The sequence below is a fragment of the Bufo bufo genome, chromosome 3 (genome assembly GCF_905171765.1).
Source record: "Bufo bufo chromosome 3, aBufBuf1.1, whole genome shotgun sequence".
NCBI lineage: Eukaryota > Metazoa > Chordata > Amphibia > Anura > Bufonidae > Bufo > Bufo bufo.
Genome location: NC_053391.1, coordinates 247775437 through 247793376, shown reverse-complemented (window position 1 = coordinate 247793376; position 17940 = coordinate 247775437). Strand labels below are relative to the sequence as shown.

Here is a 17940-nt window from a genome sequence, read left to right as displayed (position 1 = left end):
TTGGTACACCATAGATTTTTTTCGGGGGGCGTGGGTGCCCACAGAGAGGGCTCTGGGTGCCGCCTCTGGCACCCATGCCATAGGTTCGCCACTGGTATATATCATCACAGAACACACCATTCACTGTATATTCCAGTGATGGGTATCAGAGCCTGCTTGAGGCTCCGAGTTGTCATAGGTACATTACACCTTCCCTGATCCCAGCCAGGTAACGCTGTTACAGGCTGCACCGCTCAGATGCTATGGTCACATTTGACCATAGCATCTTCGGGATTAAATGCGTGCGATCAGCCTTATGGCTGATTGCATGCATTCGCCTAGGCCTCTGCTTTTTGAAACAGAAGACTTCTGCTGTTCACGTACGGCAGAGGTCACCAAGGGGTTAAACACTGATCGATACCCTTGTCATGATGATTAGCACTGTACAAATATAATTTTGTATTAATGTATCCTGAAACGTCGTTACTGCATGGGAGAATAAAGGTTACCTTTTATCCACTAAAATGGGAGTGCTGCCAATTTTTCCTTTTTTAACTAAATTTACCAAATTAAGTGTGACAAATATAGGACAGTTCTGATTGGGGTAAAATAGAATGGTGCAAATCTTATATTTATGGCATTTCTTGCTGTCTACTATATAAGACCCGTGGCTTCAGGAAGCTTGAAGACACTGAACATCAAGTTTGGAAGCATGGTTGTAGAAAATGACGAACTTTACACCCTTTACTGCCTGTAGTATTGCATGCTGTAAACTGCATATGTTGAGCTTTGTTACCTTGTGAGGAAAGCCACTCATCAGAACGCTGTTTCTGGCAAGCTCACACATATCGCATGAGCTGAGTTTCCACACTTGAGTTGCAATGCTGTATTCTTCCATCAGAGGCTCCTGAAAACAGACTACATATTAGAAGACATGTACAGTACAGGACTATAAAAAGCATATAAAAATAAAAAAAGGATACCTTTGTGAAATGAAATTGCAGAGGATCATCTGTGGACAGGGATACCATAAGGCCACGTGACAGAAAATCAGGGAGTGGATTGCGGTGATAGCTCAGGAAAAGGCTGTTATTACTCAAGGGAGACATGGCGATACCAATTTGTGCCAGGTAGTACAGATACTGCAACACTGGAGCCTGCAATAAGAGAAACGAAAATTGAGAAAATTAAATAAATAACGAATAAATAAGTGTACTATTGCCTTTGGTTTATAAAATTCAAACCTAAGGTCAGTGATAAATCGCAATACCATAAGTTCAATGTCTTTCCTCCTGTTTGCTGGTTTGAAAACCAATTATGTCTTTATTATGGTTAATTTCCTTTCTAGGTATTGGTGTGGAACATGAGATGCCTGACACTGAGGTATCCATCAATTTTAGACTCTTAGGTCATCTGTAGTTATTAGCATCTGACCTAATGGGGTTAGGGGGCCTAAAAGTAAGAGTTCAGTTCTACACTCCAATATTTTTTCATGTTGCTTTGAATTTATTTTTTCAGTACAACTCGGCAGGGCCTAGTGGGCATTGCCTTGGAGTGGTTCATCACTGTTCCATCAAATGGCATTGTGGTACGTATAGTACTACACAGTCTGCAACTCCCTCCTGCTATGTGAGCTCCTAAACTGACCACAACCTGCCCCTCTAATCACACTTTCTGAACTCTCCATACACTAAGCCCGGTTACACATTTCGGCTGCTGCATGTGGCTGAAACCCCTCTCTGCCCATGGGGATCTTGGCCTTTCCTGAAAAATTGTGCAGCTATAGGCTGCTGCACGTGGCCAGGGCTTCGACCACATGCAACAGCTGGAATGTGTAAACCCTGCCAACTGTAACTGAAAATGCCTGTCATTTACATGAATAGATGATGGAATGCCCCTATCATTTTTCTTTTTCCAAACCCTGTCAATTTGAAGAGATTTGACAATATTCTATTGAGCGGAGTGGTGGAAACAAAGGTCTGACAGGGTTGCATTGTTCCCCACCCCATGCGTTTTTCCCAAATATAAGCAGCACTAGTGATGGCATCTAAAATAACACAGCAGAGCCAAATGTGCATGTTACTGGTGGGTGATAGCTACATGATGGATGCCTTGGAAGTGGGAAGCAAGGCATGGAGAGGATGACACTGATTTCACACTCTCTCACTTGTAAATCTTCCAAATCTTCCTTATAATAAAATGCTAATAACCAGTTTTATACTGCAGGCCACAAACTGGAGCTAAAAGGAAAGGCAATGACAAAGTCCTGGAGTGCAACAGTCAATTTCCCCATAACTATGACCATCATATAAAGCACTGTTTGTCCGACATTACAAGTGACAAATGCTACTGGTAAAAGGGAAAGATCGTTTTTTATGACTTTATATATGACATTGCAGAATTCAGCTTCTGTGAGGGAGTTACACAAATAAAGATAAAACGCTATGTAAGTATCACCTTGCGTAGCAGCAGTCCATGTGAGATATTCTGGGACAGCATGAATCCAGAAACAAGATGGTGAATGGGTCCAGCTTCTCCACAGTGTGGCCGCAAAACAAAAGTATGAAATCCACGCTGTCTGTTACCAGGGAGAAAAAAATAACCATGACTCTAAGGCCATGCGCAGCCATACTGAGGTAGAGATTGTCTAGCTATCACTATGACAAATCTCTGCATATTGGTTGGGCCAGTTCATCACAAAAATACATTACACCAAAATGTATGATGACTACATTACAGGCCTTAGGATAGCCAGTATTTTAATAAAAGAGTTACTCAGTATTGTAATTGTTTCCTTTCATAATATTTTATTGTAGTTCTAGTAGAGGGGAAATAGGGCTGGATTTTTTCCTGTCCCACCAATAGCTTGCCAGTAAAGCAAACTGAAATGACCTTACCACCTCCTATTGTTCATTAATAGCAGTTTTTATTCAGTAATTACTTAAGCCTCATGCACATTTCCGTGGAACGTGGACCGTGTGATACCGGCCTGGATTTCTTCTGAGTGCAGGATCTATACCAGTGTATTACTGTACTGCGGCGGCAGCAGGAAGCGCACGGCGTCATAGCAACTAATAACGCCGTGCGCTCTTGCAGCCAGAAGAAATCCAGGCCAGTATCACACGGTCCACGTTCCACGGACATGTGCATGAGGCTTTAGAGAGGAAGCACCTCTGTAAAACTAAAGACCTTCCCTACGGCAGCCGATCACACTGCTTCCATCTTCTAAAATCAAAGAAGCACTTTATAGAGCAGTGCCATACTAGTACTAGTAATAATAGTACTTTCACATACCTTCGTAGGTGGTTGAGCACAGTCATATTGGCAAACATATAGTATAAATAGTAGGAATAAGGGGGGTTTTCATCCTCTCTCCAGTTCTCTGGCAGTGGGCTCTCCATATTAAAAATATGATGTTCTGACTTAGATTCATCGTCCACACTGTCAAACCCATCCACCTAAAGAAGGAGGAAACATTAATCAAATAGAATGAATAAGCTTGTCATGTCATTTTTGGTGTATAAAACCATGTGGCACTTTTATTTTAACCCTTAGGATACCGGAGGTTTTTTCGTTTTTATTTTTATCTTCCTTGAGCCATAATTTTATTTATATTTCCGGTCACATAGCTGTATGAGGGCTTTTTTGTTTCTGGACAAGTTGTACTTTCTAATGCTACCATTAATTATGGCATACAATGTAGCGGGAAGCGTGAAAAGAATTCCAAAAGGGGTGGAATTGGAAAAAAAACGCATTTCATCCAGCGTCTTATGTTTTATTTTTCAAACGGCGTTCCATTTGTGGCAAAACTGACACATGCCCTTCATTCTCTGGGTCAGTACAATCACAACGAATAGTATGTGATTGCGGCTGCGCGGTCAAATTCGTAGCACAGTGGAAAAGGAGAGAGGAGGAGAGTAAACGGGCGGGCAGAGGCACACGGAGGGCGGGGTTATGAGCCGTTGAGGAGGTGCTGCCTGGGGCTCGGACGATTGAGACGCCGCCCTGGGCACTTGAGAGGGCGCATTTACAGAATCTTAAAAGTTCATTTTTTGCATGAAAGAAAACTCCATTAGATACAACAAAGGTACAGTTTTTAAGTTCTGGGTGGCACATATAACGCTATTTGATCAGTCTAATATGCTCAAATGTGGTGACAGACTCCCTTTAAAGGTCCTTTTTGTAAACCCCCCCCCCCCACCCCCCAAAAAAACCTGCTGTTTCTCTGCTCTATGGCTAGGTCTACACAATGACATTTGTCGCACCAATGTCGCGCGACAATTTTTATAATGGCAGTCTATTGTGTCACACTGCGACAAAAAATTGTTGCGCGACATTGGTGCAACAAAATGTCACACGACAAATGTTGCAGTGTAGTTGTGCCCTATCTGTCGCGCTATGTCGTCGTGTAGACCTAGCATATTTCCCTTCGTTGAGAGACTGAATACACTAATTCCTGATTGGTATTCACAGGCTAATCTTATGTTGCATTTAATTCCCTGTGGAGGGCTATTTCAGGTTGACTACTATTCATAGCCTGGAGTGCTGGCTTAGGCCTATTGCACACGACCGTATGGCTTTTTCAGTGCTTTGCGGTCCGTTTTTCACTGATCCGTTGTTCCGTTTTTTGTTTCCGTTGTGTTTCCGTTTCTGTTCAGTTTTTCCGTTCTTCCGTATGGCATATACAGTATACAGTAGTTACATAGATAAAATTGGGCTGGGCATAACATTTTCAATAGATGGTTCAGCAAAAAACGGAACGGAAACGGAAGACATATGGATGCATTTCCGTATGTGTTCCGTTTTTTTTTGCGGACCCATTGACTTGAAAGGAGCCACGGAACGTGATTTGCGGGCAATAATAGGACATGTTCTATGTTAAAACGGAACGGAAAAACGGAAATACGAAAACGGAATGCATACGGAGTACATTCCGTTTTTTTTGCGGAACCATTGAAATGAATGGTTCCGTATACGGACCGTATACAGAACGCAAAAAACGTCCAGTAAACGGGAAAAAAAAACGGCCGTGTGCAGGAGGCCTTAGGTTAAGATATGCAGATAACTACCCAAATTATCAATCTTATATTAATAAAATGGCTGCTTTTACGAAGTACTGTAGAGGCGAAATGGGGACTCCTAGTTGAAGGATCTGTAAACACAAAAATGTTATTTTCTATTTTAAATTTTTATTTTTCTGATTGTATATTTTTCATTCCATTTTTAGTACATAAATATGGGGGCAGCCATCTTGACTGAGCTGCTCCTCTAAGCTGTTTACCTCAGTGTAGAGGTTTACTTTACAGCAGTCACATGGAAAGAAGAAACCTCAGAAAAGGACCTATTGACTTTGAGACAGTGTTCTAGAAATCCTGCGACCTGTGCAGAGCTCATTATGCTGGTGGAGAGAGTTCTAAGCTTTGACCATTATCCTATTGTAGGGGATCAGGTGTTAACTACATATAGGGGTTACCTTTTATTGTAGTCCTGCCTGTGATGATAATGAAATGACCGCTGAAAAGTAATCTCCACAGAACAGGAAGTGTCAGCCAAATGAGAGGCTCGGTGGCCATTGTAAAAACTGCAAGATTCCAGGATGTTTTTAAATAAAGATACATAGAATATCATCATATTATACACATTTGGATAATTTGCCATAATTATGTAATTTTAACCCTTAGAGGACCAGGCATTTTCGTTTTTCACTCCCTGCCTTACCAGAGTCATATTTTTGGGGGGACAAATTGCAAAGTTTTTCTTGCGTTTTAATGTTGAACAAAAATTTAAAACCTTGAAAAAAAAAATGTTTTTTTCATTACCATAATCTGACCCTTATAACTTTTTTGTAGTTAAGCGTACAGCACTGTTTGAGAGCTCATTTTTTGCTGTGCAATTTGTACTTTTCAGTGCTATCATTTTGAAGTGTGTGTAACTTTTTGATCACTTTTTATTAAAAATTTTTAGGGGAATTGAAGTGACAAAAAATGGTGAATTGGCCAGTTTTATATATATTTTCTCATTACACCATTTGCAGTATGGGATTAATATTGTTAGATTTTAATAGTACGGGCATAGAGCCATCATTGAACAATTCATTTTCAATATAAAAAATACAGTGCTGCCACCTAGTGGCCTGTATTGGTATATTTCACTAATAGCTGCCGAGGCCTGCTTGAAGCTTTGGGCTATTAGAGCAGTGTAACAGGTGCCCCGATCTCAGCAGGTTAGCGCACGGCTCCCACTTCTGGACTGCTCAGATGCTGTGGTCACATTTGACCACAGCATCTGAGAAGTGAAATGTATGCGATCAGCCTTATGGCTGATTGCATACATCCGTCGTGGGTGTCTGCTGTTTGAAACAGCAGAAACCTGACAGCTATGGCGCCTGCTGTATGCACAAGCAGGCAGCATGTTTAAAGATGAGACTTCTGCCGTACGGACAACACAACTTATGTTTTGTTTGTATAGTTTTATAATCATTTACTCTGTATGCATTTAAAAATGTTATACATGGATTAAAAAAAGACACAAATCTTATTTTTTTATAATATTACAAAATTTTCTTGCAAAAAATTATTTAGTAGGAGATTGTATTGCATTGTCCCACAAAGCATAGTGATGTGCCTATAAGGCTACTTACATGCTCCAAAAACAAGTGCAGCTCTGGGTGACTGGCCGGATTCACCGTGACTTCAAACAGAGGCAAGAAAATATTCTCAAGTATTTCTTGAAAATTATTAACCTGCTTCTTACTTCGAAACACATCACTACGAAGTAAAAGAGGATAAAGAAAATGTGGAAGACTTTTTCAAAACTAAATAAACAGTAGACCAACAGACACAAATACATCCATTTGTATATATAAGCGTACTGGGAACATAAAGTGGCCCTGAAAAAAACCCAAAAAATAAAAGTGGCCTTACGTTATGGGTCCAAACTGACAGAAAGCGGGGCAACACAAGTAGGCAGGGTCAGCAATATCATAGTGAAAAATACCATCCGAAGAGAACCAAATACCACAGTGCAGCCCAATTTATTGCCCCAAAAAGCTGTCCCTCTGTGGTGGCCATCAATAGCTACTATTTTCTGTCCTCCTCCTCCAGTTGTCTCTAGTTAATGGCACTTGCACACGACCGTATGCCCTCCGAGACATACGATTTTTTGAGTGCAGGACAATAGTAACGCGGGCGGCCCAGCGTCCACAGCATCATTGTAATCTATGATGCTGCGTGCTCCAGTGCGCACGATCAATGCCACTCCGGGACATATGGCACACTCACGGACGGTATGTCTCGGAGGGCATACGGTCGTGTGCGAGGGCCCTAATGGAGCAAGAAGCTTAGGATGTGAGATGAGGGTCACAGTAGCTGAATTCAGGAAGGCATGCGCATCATGATTACATGATCCTGATTGTGTTAATTACCACCAAGACCTCATTATGTACCTGGCCAGAGGCAGAAAGGAGGGCATGGGTGGCCCATGGGCATCAGCTCACCCATAGATTTCCCTGTAGGTTCTATGGTCAGTCCGCCCCCCTCATTGTATATTATGCTTTGAACACTTAGAGGACCTGGTGATTTTCCATTTTTTCTCCTTGCCCTTCACAGAGTCGTAACGTTTTTTATTTTTTTCATTTACATTGCCGTATGGGGGCTTGTTTTTTGCAGGACAAGTTGTATTTTCTAATGGCACCATTTAATACTGCATATAATGTAGTGGGGAGCTGGAAAAAAAATTCAAATGGGGTGGAATTGTAAAAAAAGGCAACTCTACCACAGTTTTATGGGTTTTGTTTTCACGGTGTTCCCTATAAAACTGGTAATTTCATACTCCAGGTCAGCATGATTAAAACAATACCACATTTATATAGTTTTTCTTGTGTATTAAAGGGATTCTGTCACCAGGTTTCACCCCTGTCAGCTAAACATATGCTGATGTTCAGGGCGTCTTCACGATTCCTAATGTGGGCTTATAAATGTCATCTGTGGGCTTATTTAGCTAAAAAACAGCTTTTACTAACCTGTCAGTCAAACAAATAAGGTGCCCAAGGGGATGTTAATGGAGCAAGGTGCCGGCCGCACCCGCCGCTGTTCGTGCCCAGCGCCGCCTTTCCAGGCTTCTGCGCCGCCTCCTAATCCTCTGTGCCGCCTCTCGCTCTCCCTCCCTCCTCCCTCCTTCTGCTGTAAGATCTCGCGCTTGCGCACAGGGCTCTGCCTGATGCGCCCGTGCGGACTTCTCCATTTGGCCTCTTACAGCGAAGTGCGCATGCGCCGGCACTTCGCTCAACCCCTGTATGCGCGAGATCTTACAGCAGGAGGAGGGGGGAGGGAGAGCGAGAGGCGGCACAGAGGATTAGGAGGCGGCGCAGAAGTCTGGAAAGGCGGCGTTGGGCACGAACGGCGGTGGGTGCGGCCGGCACCTTGCATCCATTAACATCCCCTTGGGCACCTTTATTTGTTTGACTGATAGGTTAGTAAAAGCTGTTTTTTAGCTAAATAAGCCCACAGATGACATTTATAAGCCCACATTAGGAATCGTGAAGACGCCCTGAACATCAGCATATGTTTAGCTGACAGGGGTGAAACCTGGTGACAGAATCCCTTTAATAGTGTGAGAAAAAAAAATGAAAACTGTTAAAAAATTATAATTTTTTATTGCCATATTCTAACCCCTAGAACTTTTTTTTATATTTATGTCTATAGAGCTGTGTGGGGTGATCTGCACTTTTCATTGGGTATGTAAAGCTTTTTGATCACTCTATTCAAATTTTGGGGGGCGGTGAAATTACGAAAAAATGTCGATTTGGACATTTAGAATTTTCTTCTGTGAAGCCTTATGGGATAAATATTGAGAGAGAAACAAAACTCTCAGGCTATGAGCTGAGCGCTGCGATTTGCCAGCGCTACAGCATGGGAGAAGGAGACGCCGGCAGGTTCCCCTGGGTGGAGCCTAACTATGAAGATACCGGAGGCTATACCGGGAGAACGGAGCGGCGCCCAGGTATAATAGTAAGTGCAGGGAGATCCCTGGGTGCCGCTCTCCATGTCTGTATAGTTAGTTTAGATGTTTTATTCTAGTGAAAGGTCCTCTTTAAGCAGGCTCTAGGGCAGGGATCTGCAACCTCCGCCACTCCAGCTTCCAGAAACTACAACTCCCAGAATGCTTCATTCACTTCTATGGAAGTTATAAAAACAGCCAAGCATGTTTGCATGCTGGGAGTTGTAGTTTCACAGCAGCTGTAGGGCCAAAGGATGCTGACCGCTGCTCTAGGCTATCCCTAGAATATAACAGCATCCCCAAATCTCAGCCAGGGGAGGCTATACCTATGGTATTTACAGATAAACAGAGTCAGTGAGATCAGAATTTCTGGCATAACTTATAGTAAATTTGCAGGGCTGCAGGATGCCATGCCCTTTCTCCTAAGCCATGTCCACCTTTTCTTTTCACAAATGATTTGTCATCACTTTTCTGGTGCACTGGGGATGATAAATTACCTCCGCACTGTCTAAATGTTAGAAAGGCTTAGTAAATCTATACACACAAAGTCCCACCATTCAAAAAATGACAACTAAAGTTGTATATAAAACTCTGCATGTATAAGGGCTCTTTCACACGAGTGGATGCCATGCGTGTAATCGGCTGCGTGAATGACAGCCAAACCCTGCTCCAGACAGCAGAGACACGGACGGAGCAGTAACATGACTGATAATGTTCCATGCCTCTCTGTCATCTTTTTACTACAAAATCACAGTGACAACTTTATCTCACTGTGAGGCCTCCTGCACACGAACGTGTGCGCCCAGTGGCCGTGCTGCGGCCTGCAATGCACAAACATCGACCGTGGGGCAGCCGCAGCGGATCGTGGACCCATTCACTTTAGTGCTTCCGTGGGTTTTTGTTCCGTGCTTTCGTTCCACACCATTCCGCATCTCTGGATTTGCGGACTGTGATGCGGAATGCCCATGGAACAGCACCCGTGTATTGCGGATCCGCAAATACGGTCAGCAATATGGCCACGGGGCGCACACGTTCGTGTGCAGGAGGCCTGATCTTGTAGTAAAAAGATCACAGAGAGGCAATCATGTTAATGCTCCGTGTCTCTGCTGTCTGGAGCAGAGTTTGGCAGTCTTTCACGCAGCGGATTACCCGCATGGCATCCGCTCGTGTGAAAGAGCCCTAAAAGTCGCACTAAATCCAATGTGATGTCCAATGTTGGATTGAGTGTGACTTTCATACATACAGGCTTTAATACAGTGGTCCCTCAAGTTACAATATTAATTGGTTCCAGTACAACTATTGTATGTTGAAACCATTAGAACTTGAGTAATCGGTTCCAAAGCCCCAAAATGTCGTCCAAGATGAGAGAAAATGAAGATTTAAAGGGAACCTGTCACCTCCAAAATTGATATAAAACTGCCAGCATTACCTTATAGCAGCCCCCAGTCTGTAACTGATCATGTGTGTGAGCCAGAAATTCGTTACTTCATACTCTATTCGGCAAGCGCATGCGCTGATTAATGCCGGTGCGCACGCGCAGTTCCAAAATTATGCCCAGCTGACTGCGGGAGCCCGAGATGGGATCGCGCAGTCACAAGCGGCGCACCCCGCAGGCGCCAGACTGGAACGATCCCAAGGAATGGTAAATATGTAAATCATAGTCAGGAGGGGGCGGGGAAAAGGCGGGCATTGCTTGACTTAAAGCAAGGCGGCCGCTGCCCCCTTGACTTCAAGCACACTGCAAACAGAGTGCTCAGGGAGATAAAAAAGGGTTTTTCTGACGTATGGATTAACGAATTTCTGGCTCACACACATGATCAGTTACAGACTGGGGGCTGCTATAAGGTAATGCTGGCAGTATTATATCACTTTTGGAGGTGACAGGTTCCCTTTAAGAAAAATAGACAGATAACTAAGACAGATAAAACAAGTCCTTACATATAACTGTCAGGAATAGCTGCTAACTAGCAACTAATACATCTATCTTACCAGAGAAGTGACCTTGATTGGTTGGATCTGAGTCTGAGACATTGTGTGTTGAGTCTAGTTTCAACTTACCATGGGTCAGAAAAAAACACTGTATGTTGAAAATATTGTATCCTGAGGCCATTGTATCCTGAGGGATCACTGTATACAACTTTTGTATGCTGTGGGCGTTTTTGAGATGTGGGACTTTATTATATGTGTCTATATGAGACTTTTTTTTATTAGTTTAAGCAAACTCTGCAGAGCAGTTTTATCTTTCCTTGGTTTATATGTATTTTACTATTTATTTTAGGCTTAGTTAATCTGCCCCATTGTATACTAAATGAAAATATATTTACTAGAGCCGAGGGATCTGGACCAGCCATCGGACGTTGTTGGAATGCACTTTATGACTGACAGCCCAATGCGCCAAACTGTCCCATTCCTGACGAGAACGGCCATATATTGAAAGACGTAGCTCTGCATTCTGATATTTACTCTCTTCCAAATCTGACATTACTTCCTGTAAAGGAGTAAAAAAAAATACGTGGATAATTCTGGAAAGATCATAAGCATAATTTTATTGAACTGAATGATTATGTAGCAGTTTAAAGGGAACCTGTCACCAGGATTTTGGGTATAGAGCTGAGGACATGGGTTGCTAGATGGCCGCTAGCACATCCGCAATACCCAGTCCCCATAGCTCTGTGTGCTTTTATTGTGTAAAAAAGCTGATTTGATAAATATGCAAATTAACCTGAGATGAGTCAGAGCTTGAAAATATGACTCTTCTCTGGTCACACAAGTAAGATATGACTCTTTTATCTTAATTTGCATATGTATCAAATCGTTTTTTTACACAATAAAAGCACACAGAGCTATGGGGACTGGGTATTGCGGATGTGCTAGCGGCCATCTAGCAACCCATGTCCTCAGCTCTATACCCAAAATCCCGGTGACAGGTTCCCTTTAATGTCACAACCCAATTCAGGGCAAGAAATTGAGTGATTCATTGTTAAGATGGAGAAGAGAGCATCTTGAGTATCATCATTTGGAAGTTTTTATTGTTGAAGTTAAGAGCTACATTTACACATGTACTTAAAGGGATTCTGTCACCACATTTTACCCCCTACAGTAAAACACAGCTACTTGTAGGTCTCCCTGAGCTGTATTAAATGATGCCCTAATTAACTAATAGTCTTGATTTATTTCTTTATAAAATCGATTTTAGTGATATGCTAATGACTTACATAAGGTGCCCAAAGGGATGTCCTTTCCTAACTTAGTGCCCAGCCGCGACCCTCGGTCCGGTGCCCAGCGCCGCCTTCCTGAGTCCAGTGCCGAACTCGCAGGATTTCAAACAGGCTCAGGGATTACGTCAGCGTGCTGGCTCTTGAATATATTATATTAGACGTGGCGCTGGCACTGGATCGAGGGGTGCGGCTGGGCACCAAGTTAGGAAAGGACATCCCTTTGGGCACCTTATGTAAGTCATTAGCATATCACTAAAATCGATTTTATAAAGAAATAAATCAAGACTATTAGTTAATAAGGGCATAATTTAATACAGCTCAGGGAGACCTACAAGTATCTGTGTTTTACTGTAGGGGGTAAAATGTGGTGACAGAATCCCTTTAAAGGACAACTGCACTTTAGTAAAACTTTTAATAAGGCCTCTTACACACGAACATATTTTCATTCCGTTCTGTTTGCGGACTGTATATGGAACCATTCATTTCAATGGGTCCGCAAAAAAAATGGAAGGTACTCCGTGTGCATTCCGTTTCCGTATTTCCGTTCCACAAAAAAATAGAACATGTCCTATTATTGTCCGCATTACGGACAAGAATAGTACTGTTCTGTTAGGGGTCAGCTGTTCCGTTCTGCAAAATACGGATTGCACACGAATGTCATCCGTATTTTTTATGGATCTGTTTTTTGCGGACCGCAAAATACATACGGTCGTGTGCAAGAGGCCTAAGTCATAGTGATATATCAACAGAGTGCTGAGACCCCACTGATTGCTAAAACAAGTAAGAGGTGCTCAGATGAGCGCTGTTTCTCCTCGCTGCTGAAATGGCCTCAACAGAAAGTCTATGGGGCTGTCCATCTCCAGCACCAAGGAGAAACAGGGTCTTAAGCCTCAATTCGGCAATCAATGGGGTCTCAGCAACAAGACCCTCACTGATCAAAACCTTTGATATGTCAGTGTGACATATCAAAATTTTTGCTGAAGTGCAGTTACTCTTTTAATACAATATAAGAAAAAATATAAAGCAGCTAGGGATGAGCGAATCGACCTAGGAGATTCGCATAAAACTTTGTTTCAATACTGTACGGAGCGAGCGCTACGTACAGTATTAAAATGTATTGGCTCCGATGAGCCGAAGTTACTTGGAACCGAACCTGAGTCCGAGTTTTTTTACAGTATAAATCAATTTCTGCAGTTATTGTGTGAAGTCTCGCGAGACGTCGCGAAGTAGTAACTTCGGCTCATCGGAGCTAATACATTCTAATACTGTATGGAGTGCTCGCTCCGTACAGTATTGAAACAAAGTTTTATGCGAATTAACTTCGGATGTTTCATCCGAAGTCGATTCGCTCATTCTTAAAAGCAGCAACACATGACAAATGATTAAACAAGTCAATCTGCATGTAATATAACTATGTAAAAGATCTTGAAACAGCTATTACACAGCTAAATCATGAATTTCTAATAATGAATGCTGACCTAGTATTATAGTCACAAATTCCACCACACCTTGGCATGAATCCCTGTGTTCTGAGGCTAAAGATCATTAGAATCAACTTCAACTAACTGATGCAGTTTCCAAAATCAGATGACAGAACATTTAGCATCTTGTGCTAGTGGATTATTAACCAACAGACACACATATATATGTATATATACTAGGGTTGTTGCGGGTATCGAAATTTCGATACCCAATCGATACTTTTGTCCCGGTATCGATACGATACCGGGATTTCAATTTTTTCGATACTAGCCATGAGCGCGCTGCTGTCAGCACTGTCATGTTCCCTCAGCAGCACTGGGAGAAGGAAGCACTTTCTCCATCCCCTCTGTGCTGCTGCTGCCGCTGCCACCAATGAACGGAGAGAGGGGCGGAGGAAGGGCGGGCGCACTGCGCCATCAATGATAGGACTTTTCCTACACAGAGCGGCGCCCAGAGATGTCCCAGCACTTACCATTATTCCTGGGCGCCGCTCCGTTCGCCTGCAGTGCCCCATTACTGCTCCATATGCCAATTACTATCGGAGCAATGGGGAGGAGACATCAGCTTCTCTAGTGGGCGTTCCTTCTCCCTCCATGCGATTGGCCAGGGAGTGATGTTTTCATCTCCTGATGCTGTATTCATAACTTTTTTCTGCTTCTAGAATACAAGGCATACCTGGTATCCATATGTCTCCCCCCTTCCTGGGCGGAGTAGAGTTGCTTTGTTAGTTTCAGTATATGGCTGGCCTGTTCAGATCTGACACCAGGTGCAGTTCCTCCTCATCCAGGTCCTCTAAGTCTTCTCTTTGTCTCTACTAGAAATGATTTTTCCTCATTGCCTGACGCACTACTTAATAAGACTTTCCAGTCCTGTTATACACCAGACAACTGCTCTCCCTCCATGGGCTAGGATTGTTCTTTGTCAACCCTGTAAAGTACCACTGTATGCTGCACGGCCGCGTTACCCCATTTCACGATGGAGTATTCGCGTTATTTCTGCTTCTTTGTTTTCTTTTCACAGAGTTACCGTATTTTTTGCTTTATGAGACACACTTTTTTTCCCTCCAGAGTGGAGGGGAAAAGTTAGTGCGTCTTATAAAACGAATGTGGCCCAAATGTGTAACTTAATGCAGCTCAGGAGCTCTCACTAAATGCTCCTGAGCTGCCATAAAACAATGGGAGAACGGGCGGGAGGACGGACGGGCAGCACTCACGGTACCCGTCAGTGAAGCCGCCAGCCCGTGCATACATTGCGGCACTAAGCAGCGGGCTGGTGGTTTCACTGATGACCAAGTGCTGCGCCCGATCTCCTCAATGTCAGCTGGTCCTGGAGTGTCCGGACTGGTACCGTAACTGTCTGCAGGCTGGCGGCATCTCGGTATGCCATATAGTGCCGCCAGCCTGCATTACCGTAGTACATCGCCACCCCCCTTCGGCAGTTACTCCTCACCTCCTGCCGTCCTCCATGTGCGTCGTCCCAGTGTCCTGCAGGCTGGAGGCATCTCTGTATCCCATGTAGTGCCGCCAGCCTGCTGTATCCAAGTACAGGTCCTGACACTTTCTCCTCTTCTCCAGACCCCCAAACCGCCCACCCTCTCCGCCCGCAGTTACTCCTCACCTCCTGCCGCCCTCCATGTGCGTCGTCCCGGTGTCCTGCAGGCTGGCGGCATCTCTGTATCCCATGTAGTGCCGCCAGCCTGCTGTATCCAAGTAGTACAGGTCCTGACACTTTCTCCCCTTCCCCCCAGGCAGGCAGTTTCTCCTCTCCCCAGGGCAGTTTCTCTTCTCCCCCGGGCAGTTTCTCCTCTCCCCCTGGGCAGTTTCTACTCACCCCTACTCTACTTGTCTGGTGCTGATTGGTGGTGAGTCCTGCTCCCCCTTCCTCCACCAATCAGCTACCGATAGACTGTTCAGTGCCACATGACACCCCCCCACCCCTCTCTGGGTACCGTAGATTGCATCCTAAGTCCCAAGGTGAGGACATCTTAAGGCAATTTATGGTACCCTAATTAAAAACTGTGTGCCAAATATGACTATAACCCCCATCATCCATAAAAATCCACTCATGTACTGCAAAATATGGGTGGATTCCTATGGAAGAGGGGGGTTATAGTCATATTTAATATAGACACATGACTATTACAGAACAGTGCTTATTTTAAATAGGACTATAACCCCCCACAGCCAAAGGAATCCACCCATATTTTGCAGTACATGGGTGGATTTGTATGGATGAGGGGGGTTATAGTCATATCTAGACAGATGCCAATTACAGAACAGTCCCTGGACAGTGTTCATTTTAAACATACTGTAACTATAACCCCCCTTTTAGCTCAAATAATTTTTTTCTCCATTTTACTCCTCTGAAAACTGGGTGCGTCTTATCATCAGGTGTGTCTTATAAAGCGAAAAATACGGTACATGGCACAATCCTGGCAGAGTACAGGGATCACCACTGGATGTTCTATCCTGCAGGAGTACGCAGCGTTGTGAGTACCAGCCGCTACTGCAGTTTCGGGTCATCGCTGGATGTCCTCCACCATACAGAATCTCTCTGGGTGGTCAAGGACAAATGCCTTCACTGGACGTCCTCTCTGATATGACTGTGACAGGACTAGTGAGTGCCACACACCTTCCTGTGGGTGGACTTTTTCGCTGCTTGCTCTGGTATCGGACATGGTCCTGTAGTTCTGCCTTGCTCTGGGTGTTCTTGGTACTCCCTTATGTTCTCTGATTAGTTGTGCTGCATGACAAATGGCTGTTCCCTTGGGCCTGGCCGTTGTCTGCACCTGTCAGTTCCTTCCCCCTTCCCTGGGGGATTCATTGTGCTCTGCCGGTAGCTGGTTTTCTACAGGTCATTGTTGACTCCCCCGGCTTCCCCTGCTGACTTTTGCATCCTTTCTGACATATGGATGTTTGGCGATTCTTTTACCAAATCCAGGATGCTGTACTTGCCCCTTCTGGGACAGTGTTACACAGTTTGCTAGTCACTACACTTGGGATGGTTGGTCACCATGGCCGATGTTGTTTACTTGATTTTCTGGCTATTGTTGTCCTTAGGTGGTCCAGTTCTGTGGACCCTTCTTGGACCCCTGACTGGGTAATCCTGCTTGGAGTCCCTGATTCCACTAATTCTTAGACCATCTAGCTGGCCGCTCCCTTCTGGGGAAGCTACCTATGACATTCTGACCGCACAGGTTCGGTATGACAGCTGCTTCTTTGCGCCCGGTTTGGTCCTTTTCCCTCCTGGGTCCTCATAGGCTTGTTGCCCTCTTGAGACTTTAACATCTCTTTCCATTCCCAGTTGTTTAGTCCTATGGTTTGCAGTTTACATTATATTGGTCACTTTAGGTGGCCAGGGATATCTCTGGTCTTACATTTCACAGCGATATTATGTCTTTCAGAGGCTTGTTCCTCGCTTCCTCTATAGGGGAAGCAGGTCTTTATGTTCCCTTCCCCTGACCATTACCTAGGACCCCCTCTCCTGGGGGTTGACAGTTTTTTCTCTGTCAGGAAGGGATTCCCTCCTTCTCATAGGTGTTTCTTTTTCCCCCTTCCTTGCTGTGAAAGGAGGCTCACTCCCTTCCCTTGTGAGTCTTGTTATGATTTCTCTAGAGCAGGGGTGCACAACCTGCGGCCCGCATGCGGCCCCCAGAGCCATGGTTTGCGGCCCCCGCCCTGCTGGGCAGAAACACAGCTGATCCTGCAATCAGCTGTGTTTCTGCACAGGGCGCCGCACAGCAGATGGATCACAGTTTTTGCTCCTGCACTGTAGCAGGAGCGAAAAGGGTCCCCGGCTATTAGTGAGAGCGGGGAAGCCGAGGAGAAGACAGAAGCGCTTTATTAGCGCTTCTGCCTTCTCCTCTATGAGCGCTCTCAGTGTGGACGCGGCGAACACGTGATCGCTGGGTGTCTCGGGAACAGAGGAGCGCTGCCCTGGTACAAAGATTCCGCAGCAGGCTGGTTTCCCTGTAACTGGAGCTCTTTTGGATGCTCCAGTTACAGTGGAAATAGTACAAAAAAAAGTCACTTATTGTCTCCCAAAGGTCTTTCAGTGACCTCTTGGGGACAAATTGTGGTAAAAATATATTTAAAAACAGCTACAATGATTTAAATTTTTTTAAAAACTAAATAAAAAATATAATAATATAAATAAAAGAAAAGAGAAATAAAATATGTGGCACAAAAAAATAGAAAATTATTTTAAAAATAAATAAATAAAATACAATAGAAAGGAAAAAGTGCTTAATAAAAGAGTGTACACT

At 44.1% G+C, this 17940-nt stretch overlaps 1 protein-coding gene across 4 annotated transcripts in view; it reads right to left on the bottom strand.

Annotated features, from left to right (window-relative positions):
* The window catches only part of AMPD2 (adenosine monophosphate deaminase 2), a 274354-nt gene that overhangs the window by 23148 nt on the left and 233266 nt on the right, over positions 1-17940 (bottom strand). For all 4 annotated transcript variants that reach the window (XM_040424078.1, XM_040424077.1, XM_040424080.1 and 1 more), the window contains exons 12-17: positions 11301-11464; positions 6620-6746; positions 3274-3437; positions 2437-2557; positions 963-1136; positions 776-886 (exon numbers count right to left, since the gene is read on the bottom strand). In XM_040424078.1, the coding sequence (XP_040280012.1) occupies positions 776-886; positions 963-1136; positions 2437-2557; positions 3274-3437; positions 6620-6746; positions 11301-11464 (861 nt within the window). The remainder of the gene's footprint in view (positions 1-775; positions 887-962; positions 1137-2436; positions 2558-3273; positions 3438-6619; positions 6747-11300; positions 11465-17940) is intronic.